At 48.2% G+C, this 16,443-nt stretch overlaps 1 protein-coding gene across 4 annotated transcripts in view; it reads right to left on the reverse strand.

Annotated features, from left to right (window-relative positions):
- Window positions 1-16,443, reverse strand: part of NTM (neurotrimin) — a 400,089-nt gene that overhangs the window by 113,312 nt on the left and 270,334 nt on the right. For all 4 annotated transcript variants that reach the window (XM_061202238.1, XM_061202237.1, XM_061202236.1 and 1 more), the window contains exon 3: window positions 13,921-14,046. In XM_061202238.1, coding sequence (XP_061058221.1) covers window positions 13,921-14,046 — 126 coding nt within the window. The remainder of the gene's footprint in view (window positions 1-13,920; window positions 14,047-16,443) is intronic.

Here is a 16,443-nt window from a genome sequence, read left to right on the forward strand (position 1 = left end):
CTGCCTCACTTCACTCAGCTCCCGAGGTCTCTGCTCAGGCTTTCTCTCAACAGTCTAACCAAAGGAGCACCAGAATCATTCTTTGCCCTGTCTCTGTTTTCTTTTTCTCCATAGTACTATCTCTCCCTGACATCGGCTCACATATTTGTGTATTGAATATCACCTACTCCCACACGGCAGCCCCATGGGGCAGAGGCTTTGAATGCTGTGTTCATTGCAATGCACTGTTGTGTTTTGGGTACTCAAAAAATATCTGTTGAATAAAAGATGATGCATTTCTGCCTATTTATCATATCTCTGTTGTACTCTATCATTTCTGTTCAATCGAATAAATCCTGATTCTCTAGAAATAAATAAATAAATATGTCTGGGGTTGTTCCGATCATCTTTGGAGAAAAGGAAACTAACCCACATGGATCAACAGGCAGAAATAAATCAGACACCAGCTGGTTCCTACCATACTAGCTATTGCCACATGGGAGAACAGCCCGAAAGAGAATCCCTAGTCCCCCAAACCTGGCCATGAGGGAGGCCAATGAAGGAGGGGCTCCTTCTCAGCTTAGTGCCTACCCTCACTCCCACCCATACTAAACCCATCACCAGTTCTGGCAATTTGGTCCCCTGCATATCTCTAAATTCCATGCTTATCCTCCACTCCTGCCATCTCAGGATCTCTGACTTTGACCTTTCAGTAGCTCCCTAAAGGTCAGTCTCCTAGCTCTGGAACACAAGGAGGCTTGGCCTTGCCAACAGCTACCTTCTGTCACCACCCCACCTTTGGGCTCAGGAAGAAATGGGATTGAGGCTACAGATGAAGCCTGTGAGATGTGCTTCCCTGCCTTCCCTTGGGTACCACAGGGGCTAAATCCAACCAGCCTCACACCCCTCACTGCTGGGGGTGCCACGCAGCAAGCGACCGCCTCCCTCACCATCAATGCTCTGCAGATCTGTCATTCCTCATGTCTCCTGACCTTCCAAGCCTGATGGCTCTGCCTCTGGAACACCCACTATCTAAGCAAAATGCTCCCCCAGACCTCAGGCTCCAGGATGAGCATCCCCTGACCTGCCTTTATTAATTAAAACCCAGCTATTCCCCGAGGTCAGCACTTCCTGGGTAGCTCTCAAGATACTGCTGGGTTGTTGGTTTTGGCATTGGAGGTTGGGGTGATAGTCTTCCTTACTCCCCAAGGTTGTTTGAAAGCCTTTCCTCTTTCACATTTTTGTTGTAAACCTTGCTTCTTCCAAGGTCTTGCCCTCCGGCAATGTTGCATGTACCCCTCCTCTTCCTGCTGCCAAGGACTCGTGTCCTGAACTCCCCATGATGCTTTGAGGGCTTTCACACCTGAATCACAGCCCAACTTGTCACTCACCTGGGCCATTACCTGGACTGTCTTCAGTGTTCCCTCTGGTGATTTGTCAGACACTGGCACCATCAGCTTACCTGGACCCTGCTTCTCCATGGACCTGTTCCTTCATCTGAGCCCTCTGCTACCACTTTCACAGGACGAGACACGTCATTCTCTAGCACCTGACGTCACTCATGAAGGGACCACTGTTTCTGACTTGAACCTTATAACTTCCCAGCATGCTCAACTACTCACCCCAGAAGCCCACGCTCACTTTACTCACTCATTCGTTACACAAATACTTATTGAAGGTCTAAGACTGGATAGGCTCCATGCTCTGCACTGCTGTACGCGTGCTTCTCTCCCTCAGGAAGCTTAGAGCCCATTGAGAGGAGGGCAGGTACTGAATAAATCTTCTGTAGCCACATGGTCTCCATGACGATCCTGGAACATGACAGAGGTGTCCTGATGGAGGGCCTCGGATTCACAGTTTGCCCTTCCAGGAATGCTCCGCTGGAATTATCCAAACGCCTCCTCTCCCAATTTTCATAGGGTATCTTCTTAATAAACCCATCCTTCTCTACTCTATGGAAGGTTGCAAACCCCAAACAGATGCTTGATAATCTCTCTGCCTCTTATCCGGTTAATTTTTTCACAGTAATTACCATATAACACACTCTCAGGTTCACTTATCCTTGGACTTATTTTCTGTCTCTCCCAGTAGAATAGAAGCTCCATGAGGCCAGGGATTTTTTCTGCTTTGTCCTGTCATGTATCTCCACGGCCTAAGACAGCTGCATAGCAGTAGGTGCTCGACAGCAATTATTGAGTAAATAATTGAATCAATGTAGGAGCAATGAAAATTGTTTTGCCAAGGAGTTTTCCCAGGCACAGAATCCATGTCACCTTCTCTGCTTAAATCCTCTTCGGGGACGATGTGTGACAGAGGAAATAAATCAACAGAGGGAGAAAGCCATTCTTCTTTCTCTATCATTGCAGATGACTGGCCAAATATCTCCAACCACTGTGACCTCCGTGAACCATTCCATAAAGGGCAAGGCAGTGATGCAGGGAATTAGAGAAGGAGCGCAAGGCCTCCTGGGCTGCAGATCAGTTAAACAGGAGGAGTCCTGAATCTACTGTGGAGGAACGATTAAGTCCAAAGTCATTCCTTTTAACTCTCAGAGGAGAGGGATTTGTTTTGGGGGCGCTGGGAGAGGGGGTTACTGTAGAAGAATCCACCTCTGTTGGGGAGAAGTAAGGGGTAAGATGATCCTCCCAGGGAAGGAAGGGCTACCTAGTCCTCACCCCAAACACGCAGGCAACGAACAGGCTGGCTGGCTGTGCAGTAGTGTCCGGAGAGCAGGAGCGGCCCCGCCAGGAGGGGGCTGGCCCCTGAATCTGTGAGAAGGGAGTTGGTATTCCGCTCGCTGCTTTCCGACTGTCCTGGCTCCAGCAGGACAAGCATTTTACACCCCTAGGAAGATGAAGTATGCCAAACACCACAAGGACACAGAGCTAAACTCAATGGAGTCAGATAATGAAAAACATAGCCTGGAATCCAGCAATTTCTTTTCATATCTAAAGCCGTTAATGTGTAAAACAACCTAATAATAACACCCAAAGCACAAGACACACTATTGTGTGAGTGAATGGAAGAGACAAATCAAGTCAGAGAGCAGCTACCTCATTGCCATGCATGCTCTGTGGTCCAGGGGGCGCGGGGGAGGGGGAGAGAGTGTGAAGCTCACACAGGCAGCTCCGTAGGGGGAAGACGCCTCACCTGAGAACTGAGTGGTCGGCATCTGTGCTGGGGCTACATCCTTTGCTCAGAGGTATCGTGCAAAGACCCACTGAAAGGAGTCTGAGATTCTGGGGAGAATGGAACACCCAGGCCCAGCACAGAGCCCAGCCCAGAGTCCAGTGTCTGGACAAGAGTGTGGGTGAACTTGTAGGAACACTAAGAAAACCTGGACCTCCAAGGACCACAGGCCCTGGGCTGCCAGGAGGCCTGAAACAGAGAGTAGCCGTGTCCCAGACACGGAGAAGAAGCCGTGGGTCAGAAGTGAAGCAGGGATAAGAATATGAATCTTGTGTGGCACATGTATACAATGGAATATTACTCAGCCATAAAAAAAATGAAATTGATTTATTTGTAGTGAGGTGGATGGACCTAGAGTCTGTCATACAGAGTGAAGTAAGTCAGAAAGAGAAAAATAAATACCATATGTTAATACATATATATGGAATCTAAAAAAAAAAAGGTTCTGATGAACCTAGGGACAGGACAGGAATAAAGACGCAGACATAGAGAATGGACTTGAGAACACGGGGAGGGAGAAGCGTAAGCTGGGACGAAGTGAGAGAGTGGCATGGACATATATACACTACCAAATGTAAAGTAGATAGTTAATGGGAAGCAGCTGCATAGCACAGGGAGATCAGCTCAGTGCTTTGCAATGACCTAGAGAGTTGGGATAGGGAGGGTGGGAGGGAGACGCAAGAGGGAGGGGATGGGGGATATATGTATATATATATAACTGATTCACATTGTTATACAGCAGAAATTAACACAACATTGTAAAGCAATTATACTCCAATAAAGATGTTTAAAAAAAATATGAAACTTGGAGTCAGAAAAGCTTGGATTTCAATTTCACCTTGGCCATTTAAAATTTGTGGGCCAATTATCCTCTCAGCTCTCCATTTCTTCATTGCTAAAATGGAAATAATGCCTACTTGTCAGGGCGTTTGTGAGAATTAAGTGATATAAGATATGTAAAGCAGAGTGCCCAGCACAGAGCAAATATCCCACAGCAGTGGTTCTCAAACTTAAGTGTGCAACACAATTCTCCGGGGATTTGCTAAAATGCAGATTTCTGGGTCCCATCCTAGATCTGGGGTACAAACAAGGTGATGCCCATGCTGTTGGTCCAGGGAGAACGTTCACCCTTGGAGAACGGTACCATACAGCACAGTAGTTAAGCACATGCTTTCTGGAGACAATGTCGCTGGGGGTGGGATTTCAGCTTTGCCACTTGGAGCCTTGTGACCCCGGCCCACTTGCCTGACGCTCCAAGCCTCAGCCCCCTCATTGGTAAAGTGGCTCATCACAGGACCGGTCTCACACCGCTGTTGAGAAGAATTCATACAAGTATGCTGCCTGTTTAGAAGAATGGCCAGCACATTTTGAACATCCACACATTCTTATTGTAATTATTGGACAATAGACACTCTGCAATTTAGACTCTAGGGAAAAAGCAGTCATCACAGGTCAAGATAAGATTCAGGATGGAAAAGTAGGTGCAAAGTCAGAGCTCCACAGAGAAGTCCTCGTGGCCAGGACAATCTGATTGGAAACAGTCTCCAAGCTCTCCTGGCAGCTCCTGGTGGGACCTGGCCATGGGACCCCAAAGCCTTCAGCTGGTCTACAGGGGTTCCTCAGTGAGGAGGTTACCATGCTATGGTGGGGGGGGGGTGAGGCCCTTCTGTACCCCCCAAAGAGCTGCCTGTCATGGATGCTCCTCAGAGAGGAGGTCTCCTGGCCTGGAGGGGCTGCCATTTTAACCAGCCTTTGCAATAACTGAGCCAGGGCTGGTTAGCTTTGGTGGGGAAGATAATACAATCTCCTTGCTTCTCTGTTTCCTTTCTTGTTCCATCAAAACAGTTCTGCATGGTAACGGTCACCAAGTACCCGCATAAATAGCCCAAGACTCAGGAAAACATGGGGGAGGACGCTGTCAGCAGTGCCTGCATTCAGCAGACGTCTTATTCTACAACATTTTTCAAGGGTTTTAAAATAATTGGGTAAAACCACAAACAGCGTCTGTGGTGTGCACTCCTGCCCTTGGTTTCTAGACTGAGGCTTGATTTCATATGTTCTCAATTGAGGCACACTGAACTCATTAATTTCCCCACTAGTCTTTTTATGATTTTCCTCTTCTTTGAAGTAGGAAGTCGCACAGCTATAATACTGCTTTAAACCAGATCATAAATATTAAACTTACAAAAAACCTTATTGACACTGGCAAATTTTCCCCTAAATGTATCTATCTAGCCATAATGTTACAGTTAAAGAAAATTACGGAGTTAAAAGAGTGATCTATAAACGTCTCACTCCACTTTTTTCTTTGCCACCTTGGTCTGTGTTTAAGCCATTTACTTAATGAGTTTCTGGATCACTTTGCCTCGTATTGAGGTTGCACCACTGGTTTATCTCCATCAGAAGAAATTGCTTTCTCTGTACAGGTTGGACCTAATACCGTATGCTCCCCTGTTCCTAGGGAGAGGAGATCTGCCACTTTCCATTACGATGCAATTATTTTTTTTCTCCCACCATCAATGACCACTGTAATATCTTTCACAATAGCAATTACTTGTCCCTCCTGGGATAGCCACTTGGGGTACTTGGGGAATTTTAATCAAGCACCTACGTTAATTAGAAAATCATGGGGGTTAGGGGGAGCTGATTAAGCACCTTCGAAGATCTGTCCTTTCTGGCAATTGACTGAGCTTGGGCTTTTGTAAGGATTCAAACTTTTCAGAGGAAAAAATTTTAATTTCCTCCCTTTTGTTCTTGTCTCCTGGGTGGGAGAGAAGAGGAATGGGCTGGCTGGGTGATGGAAACTACCGGGGTCAGGCGCCTACTGTGTGTCGTTGGCCGGGCACTCTGCATTGGGAAGCGTGATTCATCCCGCCAATCTACCCTGACACGGCTTGGTTATCTCTCTTTTGCAGATGAAGAGTCTGAAGCTTGGTCCTGGCGTCAACCAGGGAGGCAACGGTTGGGGGAGATGCTTTTCTTACAAATTCCTCTGATTGGTTTGGGAAATATATGATGATGCTGAGATGAAGCGCCTGGATCTTACCCCTTTCCTCACTAAAATTGATTTTGCTTTAAATTATGTGCCAGAAAGGCTCAATTTTAAAAAGGGAAGACACATACTTACCTACACTATTGGACACTTCTTTCAACTGTACCTACACTATTGGACACTTCTTTCAAGGGCCTGTCACTGTCTCGTGCTGCGCTCAGCACTGGCGATAAAATACGACCACGAGAGGCCTGTTGCTGCTCCCCTGATCCCGTGGACACCGGGGTGGGGGGCAGTGGGGGTCTCTGGAGCTGCAGGTGAGTGCGGGCACCACCGCCGTGCAGAGTGCTCTGGCATCTCGGGAAGGGCCGAGGCACTCCGACTGAAGAAAGTCATCAGAGGCTCTCAAACGGGTAGCATCTGAGCCTGGTCTTAAAACAAAAGTGGACTCTCTCCAAAAGCCCCGGGAAGATGGTCTAAGGAGAGTGGAAGTGAGTCCAAGGAGGAGACGCCAAGTAGGTGGTGAGCCTCAAGCTGCCAGTGTGACTGCGGTGCGGGGGGCCTTGGGGTCCAGGACCAGATCACGGAAACGCGAGGTGCCGTGACAAGAAGCAAGAACAAAATCAAGAAAGCAGCGTATCTTCGGAGAGGCTTACTGCTGCCCCAGCGTGACCCAGGCAGTGACAGTGCAAGAGAATCCAAATCCAGCTGGACCTGACTTCAAACCCACCTGTTTTGGGCAGGTCACCTCCAGCTATGAAAGGGAGTCACTCACTGCAGGTGGTCAGAGCCTCAGAGAAGGGCCAGACATTCCAAACAGCTCAGAAGAATGGACCATTCTCACCTGTCCTCAGGAAGCAGGTGGAGAGGGCAGACACGCTGGTCACCACCCATGCCCACCTGTGGGAGGAACCGCCACGGGAAGGATCCTTCTCTTAACTGTATCTCTTGGACTCTAATATTCCAGCAGAAGACAGGTGGGCAGCTGGCAGTTCAGCAGGTGCCCCCGCCAGGGAAACTCCCCGATAGGGAGCAAAAAATCACAGATCTCAAGGCCTCCTTTCCCTTCAGGCCCTTGTTGCTTGGGAACTTAGGCTAATTCCTGGCTTCACAACACCTTGGCCATGACTGGAGAGATAATCCAGTCATTGAGTTCCCCCTTGGCTTATGGCAGAAAAGATGTATCGCCTGTATCATTAATTACAGGGCATCCACCAAAATGAGACTCCAAGAGTTGTCCAGAGTTGGCACAGATAGAGATCTTTCATAAGGATCTTTGTCTTTCCTGTTTTTTTTTTTTTGGTTCCCTCCTGCTGAGTGGTGAACATCGGTGGTGGGTGAGGTGAAGCCTTTAGTTCCATTTTGTCCTCCTTCCCTCCATCCCCGGTGCCTCTTTTCTGGAGACGACTTTCTCGTCTGCCATCCTAATGATCGCTGTGCCACACGGGGCCCCTGACGCTGGTGCTGACAGGCTGCTCATTAGTGCCAGGGTGTCACGTCAGCCGGTGGCACGCCAGAGCTCCACGCCTGACACTCTTCCGCAGAGCTGTCACCGGAGTCGCGGCACCTGCCAGCTCTGGTTGAACTCAAGCTGTGATACCTCCAGTGCCAATTAGTGCTTCTGTGTCCTGCTTAGCTGGGGAGGAGGGCTTGTCAGTGCTGACAAATGGGAAACAGGTGGGTGGGGAGAGCTCGGAACACTGGCGAGAGGAGAAGGGCTCCCATCTGAGGGTCACTCTGTCCTCACCAGCTGGTGCCTTTGAAGACTCTGGGAAGCGAGCGCCAGGGCAGCCGAGTGCTCCCTGGGCCCTTCAGCTCCAGCAGGAGAGCTGAGGCGGGAGCGGGCGAGCCTGGCAGCTGAGGCAGGTTGCCCAGTCCTGCGGATCGGGGTGCGGAAGGCGTGCAGAAGCGCCCACCCCGTGCCGTGGGAAGAGAAGGTTTCCACAGCTAGGGCGCGGTGTGCAGCCCAATGGACATATAGCCTTCTTCTAACTGTGCACTCTCACCCCGGGTCTCTGCGTGGCCCTGGGAAGAAACAATCCATCTCTACCCCAACCTCGATTCACACACTGGGGATGGAGGGGAGAATTTTTTAAATGATATTTCTGTTTTTTGGGTACTGATTTCTTTCTTTGTATTGAACTTTTTTTAACCCATGAGGAGCAGCAAGTTTTCACGTATTATTGAATTCACTCTCTCTGGGAACATCCAGGATTGAGTCACGGAACTGTTTGGAGCCATTGCGGGTTTAGGCACAGGTGCGGTTGGAATGAGTAAGTCAGCACAAGGAGCAGGTGCCCTGGAAGAGCCGGGTGAATCACACACCAGAGAAGCACAGACATCATGGGCGTGATCACAGTGAGGCGGTGATGAGGGCAGAAGGCAGCTCACGCAGGACCCAGCTTCAAAGATGCTCGTCAGCCACCTCGACCCTTGCAAAAGAGAACTTGAAAAGGAGTCACTTCTTCAAGGAGAAGTCCAGCCCTGGCACAGCAGCTTCCCCACCAGAGGGACTTTGGGAAAGGTTTCAAGACCAGAGAAAATTTCCTGGAGACTTACCAGCAGAGTTTCAGCAGGAGACACACCAGGTCTGGACTACAACATCAAAGTGGACAAGAATTCCTCAAGGAGGGGGATGGAATCTTTGAATTAGGAGGACGGCCATCCCCTTTGGGGCACCAGCAAACACAAGGGCTGTTCACGGAATCAACACATATTTCTTAGATGCTTTCTAGGTGCCGGGCATTGTGCTAGGAGGTGAAGGATCCAAGAAAAGAGAGACATAGGCCCTGGTCTCAAAGAACTGATGAATCAGAAATCAGGACATCTCTTTGGACAGATCACTGGACCCTCCTGAGCCCCCTGCCAATACCCAGGTGGGAGGTGTTCTCTCAGCAGCCTTGGTGAGATTGTTATTGATATTTTCAGTGTTTTGTTTGATGGGATAAAGGGTGAGGCAGGTGCACCCGAGAGGGCAGCCCCATTAGGACACTCGGTGAGCCATGATCCCATTATGTACAGTAGAGCCCATGCAGCAGTGGCTGGACTGAGGTCTTCATCTGGGTTTTGTGGTAGGCTCCCAGGGATGTGGAAATACAGGGACCTCAGCCTTCTCTCTAAAGCTCTGACAGTCCAACAGAAACTGGAGACATGAAAATTGGCCTTTGAGAATAATTTTTTTATGAAGTGTGAAGTCTTGAAGAGCATCTTTAGAATACATTGAAAGAGACTGTTTATCTGTTGGAAGACTCAGAGGAATAGAGCATTAAATAGCTCTATGCATTAAATGCATTAAATAATAGCATTAAAGGTATTCTTTTGGATAGAAAGACTCGAGCTTAAGGGCTATGACAAAATATATTCTTGCATGCCTAGATAAGGAAAAGACAAGACAAGATGCAGAGTCATGAGTGAGAGTTGTGTCTAAGGGACCCTGGGGACCACTGATGGTCCTTCAGCGCCCGGGGCAGCAGGCTAACAGGTGGGATTTGGTGAGGGGCCATTAGAACATTCGTGCAGTTCCAGGTGGCATTCCCGTGTGAGGAAGTGACGTGGGCTCTTCCTCCTCAAAAGACCAAGGCCTGTGCAGGTACAAGCAACAGCTGTACCCTTCCAAACAGGTATGCACCACGAGGGCAGGTGTCTCTACAAAGCTAGTACACCTTCTCCTTGAACTCCTGGGAGCTATAAGTTCATGAAGGGAGCTAAAAAGACATATAACCAGTAATAATAGGTGAGATACTACTTCTCATGATCAATAGCAATGCCAAGAGGTAGCTTGGGAGGTCTTACCTCCCTCTCTATCTTGGATAAGGACAACTGACATTTTCTCCACCTGATGTCAAGTGCCAGGTAGGCACCTTCTGAGAAAGACCCCCAACACCCCTCCCACCATAAGATCACTCCCAGCTTCTGTATATCTGGATGGATGAGTCCCTACTAATACAATGGTGGTTAACATTGCTTTATTACTTTTCCACATAAAAGGAGTCAAGGCTGGGATCTTATGCTAAGTGAAATAAGTCAGACAGAGAAAGACAAATACCATATGATCTCATTTATATGGGGAATATAGGAAAACAAAACAAAACAAAATAAATGTGCAAAACAAACCAAAGAAAAACAAACACATAGATATAGAGAACAGAGTAATGGTTACCAGAGGGGAAGTGGGGTCAGGGGAGGTAGTGAAATGGGTGCAGGGGGTCCACTGTATGGTGATGGATGGAAACTAGCCTTTTGGTGGTAAGCTTGCTGTAGTGCATACAGAAGTCAAAATATAATACACAGAACTTATATTGGGTTGGCCAGAAAGTTCGTTTGGGTTTTCCTGTAACATCTTATGGAAAACCTGAACAACTTTTTAGCCAACCCGATATGTTATAAACCAATGTTACCTCCATACATTTTTTTTAAAAAAGAAGAGATTTATATCAGCTTACCACAGCCCCATATGAGTTGTGATAGAGGAAACTAGGATTTTTCAGAAATGTACAGAACAAACAGACCAGTCTGGAGAGAACATGCAGTGAAGCCATCAAGGTCGCCCAAAGTGCTTGGCCAGGGTCAGCCCTCCATCAGGGGTTTAATGGGTGTGAGCATAAAGAATGACCTTGATTGAAACGTGATCTGCCCACACAGAGTGGGAGCAAGGGTGACAGCAGCTCTCTGCCTTTGGAGCCTTCGCTCAGGTGGAGCGTATCTTTTTCTCCAAGGAACCCCTATCTTGTCCCTACATTATTTAAAATAAGCAGCCTTTTGGAGATATTTAGTGGGGCAAGATGAAGGTCTGGCTGCTAAGGGTCTCCAGCTCCAGTTCGGGCTGGGCAGCAGCCCGATGGCAGCTCTGATCTCCAAATAATCAGTCACCAAGGAAGCGGCACCCCGTGAGCCCCGGGGTGATCAGTTACCGCGTGGCATGTCGCGTCAGTTTGAATCTGGGTTAGCTAATCCAGACCGCAGATCTGGGAAAAGCTGCTCGTCTAAATTACTCTGATCCACAGGTAGATTCTGATTATCCTGCTCCTCTCCCCTTGATCCATCTTCTGTTTCCATAGCAGCTGAAACCCCAGTAAAATGGAAGCATCAGGTCAAGTCCCCTGGGGAAATGAGGCGGCTGATGGCCAGAAGAGAGGGAAGGACGCTAGGGCACAGTGGTGAGAACTTCAGCAAGAGGAATGGAGAGGCGCCAGTGCAGAGGGAAGACAAAAGTGGTTGTGAGGAGGAGAGAGAGAAGAAAGAAATGACGATGTGGGATGAAACAGAAGGAGACTGTGTAGGAGGCTGTGAGAGACAGGAAGGCGGAGAACAAAAACAGAAAGCATGAAAGGACAAGAGGAAAAGAGGAGCTGTACGGAGGAGAAGGGAAAGAAGAAAAAAAAGGAGAGGGGAGGGGAGGGGAGGGGAGGGGAGGGGAGGAGAGGAGAGGAAAAGGAAAGGCGAGGCACCCAGAAAAGGACGAAGAGTTGCAGGGCCAGAGGAGGGATGAGAAAAGACATCAAGCAAGAGACAGAGGGGACCTGCAGGATGGAGGGGGCGGTGCCACCTGACAGAAGGAAAGTCCATGTACCTGGGATGATGAATGTTTGCGTATGCTAAAGGCACAGACCGCCCTGGAGTCCAGCGGCACTGAGGTCCCGGCATTAAGCAGTGATGAACGGCGTGCACCATGGACCAGAAAGTCTGTCCATCTGGATGCCCCACCCTGGGATGTGCCCCAGGGCCAAGTTCCATCACTAACAACTTCATGCACAGTGAAGCCTCCTCCCAGACTGTGGGCCAGTCCACGTGTAAGGTCATTTCCAGTCGAGAGATTGGCAGAAATTCGAGCGTCTCTCTGCTTCCTTTGCTCGTGGCAGTAGTGTCAGGAGCGGTGGCTAGGGACGGCTCCCAGGGTTTCAGGCCAAACACAATGAAAACCTCACCCCTTTTCTGAAAACCTCCATAGGGCTAACTGTCACCCTGAGAGAGGGAATTTGGTTTCTGGGGCCCATGCATAGTCTTCAACTGATTTTTTTTTAATGTCCAGGTGTAGTAGACCTGTGATGCACTGCCTTCTTCAGGAACGAAGGATGCCTGCCCCAGGGGGTGGACGGACAGCCCTTGGCTGCAGCCCCTCATGGGGACCATCTCATATGAAGAGAGATGCCTGGCCTAGGTCACAGCCCTGCTGGGGACAGCCTGAATTCCCTGACCTCGACTGTTGTGCTGGCATAAAAGGCCACCCCCATAACCTCAATAGAGGACAATTCATCCTGTCTTCAGAATGCCCCACAGGGCTAGTAGAGATGCTTCTCTGGTCATCATGGCAACTCAACCTCTCCCTCGGCCTGACCCCGCCTCCATCCCTCCCCTTCCACAGACTTGGTCCCAAGGGCACCTCCAATAAACTTCTTGCTTGCCAGTCACCTTCTCAGGGTCTGCTTTAGGGGGACTCAGCCTGAAACACCCAGCAAACCACACCGGTGGCGACTTTAGCATCTTTATTTTTATTGAAATCTAGTTGATTTAAAATATTGTGTTAGTTTCGGGTGTACAACAAAGTGACTCAGTTCTATATATATATATATATATATTCTTTTTCGGATTCTTTTCCATTATAGTTTATTATAAGATATTGAATACAGTTCCCTGTGCTATACAGTAGGTCTTTGTTGTTTACCTATTTTATAGTAGTGTGTATCTCTTCTTTAGCCTCTTTAAACCTGCATGACTCAGCAATGCACTTACCTTCATACATACATGCAGGCATACACACACACACATATATATACATACGTACATAAATATATTCCATGTTAGCCAGATATAAGCAGTGAAATTAAGGATCTTTTTCAGGTCTCTGCTCAAATGTCACCTTGTCGAAGGCCTTTCCTGACCAAACCTCTTGTCCTTCTGTCAATGTATCCTGCTCTATTTTCTCATCCTTATCACCACATATTATTAACATTATTATTTTGGTTATTCATCTCATGAGAATGTGAGCTCATGAGAGCAGGGACTCGTCTGTTCTGGTTTATTGCTATATAAACACTCAGTAGACATTTTAGAACTAATGAAATAATGTAATGCACCTCGCATAAAAGCTAGCTTAATAATAAATGGCATGTTGCCTTAAATTCTAAAAGTTTAACGTTCAATCCGTGAAAGCACAAAACGACACTTAGCCCAGTCTGCAAAACATCTAGACGTTTAGACAAAGTGAATTTTGCAATTCAGTCACACATTAAGTTGTATTTGTTACCTAGGATTAATCAGAGTAAAGCAACAAGAAAACCACAAAAGGACTAATGGCCTAGCGACCAGATATTTGGCACTGTTGAAGCAGCATGGACGTGGAAATTTTCCTTGTAGGCATATGGCCATCCCAAACCCTCATCCATCATTGTGTGTTTGTGTCTTCTCTCTCTTACAAAACAGCCAGCTGAACAATGCCACCAACACCAAGCAGATTCCTCCATCGCCAAACGTGACCAGGAAAGTCGCCCTGAACAGCTTACCACCACTTCACCCAGAAACAACTGGGATTAATTTCCCAGGGACTGGAGACATCCTCCAGTGTGATTTCTGAAATCTCAGAGGATATGCCTGTCTTGCACTGAGAACACCGATATTCTCTGCGGAGCCATGAGCATCTTGTTATCAGGCCACCAAGAATGGGCGACCCTTGGGACCAAGTCACCGGCGCCATAACCTCCTGCCAAGGCCAACGATTCTCCCGCTTCCTCTCACGACACGATACACCAAACTGCTTCTCTCACCTTTGGGGGAGATGTGTCTCCAAGTAACCGTCGGCTCTGGTCGACCCGTTGCTATGCAGGTGAGGCTGATATTGTTGCCTTCGTTGATGGAGATATCGGAAGAAATCTCTACAATTTTGGGAGATACTGTGGAGACAATACAGGTAGAAGGAAAATTAAAATCCTGCTGAAACATTTCTTTGTTGTCTTCAAGTGGTAGTTGGCAGAATAACCCAGGGATGGAAATATTGGGGCTATAGAGTCAAGGATGAGGAATCAGAGGAATCACCTTACACGTGAAAGAAACGTCTCACCTTGACTTCAGCTTCTATTTCCTCCTATTTACACGCAATGTCAGAGGGTCTGAAAGGGATGGTTCCACTGCAGCCCCATAGGAACTGTTCTAGCCCCCCACCCTCTTCCGGTCTCCACTCTCACCCACACCGACCTCCCACTCCTGCTCCACACCGCGTCACGGCCGTCTTTATATGATGCACTTCTGATCATATCGCGTCTCTGTCTAAACACCTCCAACCGTTCTTACTGCCCACCTGAAAACACCCAAGCTCCTCATCCTAGCAAACCAGGCCCTTCGGAATCAAGCCCGAACCTCTGTTTACACTGACATCCCTGGCAATTCCACCTCTACTTACCCTGTTGTCATCCCCAACTCATCATGTCCTTCCTGGTCGATTCTAACCTCTACTTACCCTGTTGTCATCCCCAACTCATCATGTCCTTCCTGGTCAGCCTGCATTTGGGATCTATATTCTTCCTTCTGTCCTTCCTAGGAAACTCCCAGTCATCCTTTTAGACCCAAATCAAATGCCATTTTGTCACAGCTTTCCCTACCCCTACTCCCTCTGGCCTCCTGCACAACTCAAAGATCCTGCACCCAGATATGTTACACGCACCTGAGGGGGAGTCAATCAGACATGACAGACTTGGCCTCTTTCTCTCTCTGTGTCTTAGATTAATCCCCCCAAAGGATGAAGAGGTTCATCCCAACTGTAGATTTGGGGACAGAATCCCCCAACTTCGTTTAGTCTTTCGTTTTGGAGCCAGGGTTTCCTTAGGAAGCTACGCTATATTGTGCACTTTCTCATTTATGTTTTACAGGACAGCAACCCATGGGGATGAGCACAGCCAGCGGTGTGCATCTGTCTCATTCTGGCGCTCAGAGCTGGAAGCTCATTGTTGCTGCACATCGAAGCCCAATTCTCCAGTATCATCTTTACCACTAGCGAATGTGATGCTTGACCATGACATGACTACTCATTTGTCTTGTCTGCCAATGGGTTTATAAAGTAAGGGTGTCTTTTATTGGCCCCCCCAAACTCCAATTCTTGGCCCTTATCCCACTGTGCTTTAGTTATTTGCATAGCATCCCTCACGCCCTAGACCATGAGCTTTTTTGATGGCTTGAGCCAGGTCTTACTTACATTTATATCCATAGTAAAAACGCAACACATATTTATAGGATGGAATTATAATGGTTGTTCATGGGAGCCACCTCCCCACCTGGCTACATGTCTGCGACAACCTCAGAACCGGGCCGTTAACACGAGTCATTTCAGTTCTACTCACACTGGTTTTGACACATTAGCTCTTTACAGGTTAAGGGGCCCCTCCGTCGGGTTCTATTAGGCATCTTCAGGTCAGGTTGCCTCCTTGAATCAGCATGCCTCTGAGTCACCCCCATGTGCTATTCCAGGACCCGTTATCCCCAGGACACAGTGCCATCTGGCCTGCAGGAGACCCCAGGCAAGCTGACCATCGCCCTTATTCCCTGGATGAGACCAAGGTCACGGTGCAACCCTCACAGGAAAATCAGATTGGTTGGAACTTTCCGTGCTGGTCTTTCTTCTCCTGGAACCATTCATCACTCACTCCTGATTGTGTTGGATTTTTTCCTCCAGAAAGGAGGGTGTCGTGCAGATATCTGCTCTCAGCCTTTTTTCCTTTCCCTCCTTCTCCTGAAAATTGACTTCCCATCTGTTTCCACACTGCGCCCAACCAGGAACGCTCATTAACAAGCATGCACTGGACTTTGTTTTCTGAGCCCCAAGCCCTTGCTGCTGGTTTTGGTCCCTTCGCCTCTTTCTCCAACTGTCTAGACCTACTGGAATCATTCAAGGCCTGGTTGAGCTGCCACCCCTTCCACGAGGTCTACCAGGCGACGTCCAAGGGGATGTGGCCTCTCCTTCCTGGAGACTCCGTAGCCTCCTCCACGGCATTAAAATAAACTGGCTTATGTTACCTTGTCTCATCTTTCTCCTTGGCTATAAATTATCATAGTATAAGATACTGGACAAGAGACTTGCTCATCTTTTTATTTTCTGCTGTCTCCAATACGGTCCCTTGCATAAAGCAAGCACCAATTAATCATTTTTAGTCTTAAATCCGCGTGGAGCTTCAGGTAGAGAGGCAACTGTGGTGTGATGTCTGTGTGTGCGAGTGCGTGTATGCCCTTGCACACACACATACCTGCATTCTCACGGATATTTGGCAGGACAGACACAATGGACGGTTGATGTGGCCAGG

Source organism: Eubalaena glacialis, chromosome 10, assembly GCF_028564815.1.
Source record: "Eubalaena glacialis isolate mEubGla1 chromosome 10, mEubGla1.1.hap2.+ XY, whole genome shotgun sequence".
Taxonomy (NCBI): domain Eukaryota; kingdom Metazoa; phylum Chordata; class Mammalia; order Artiodactyla; family Balaenidae; genus Eubalaena; species Eubalaena glacialis.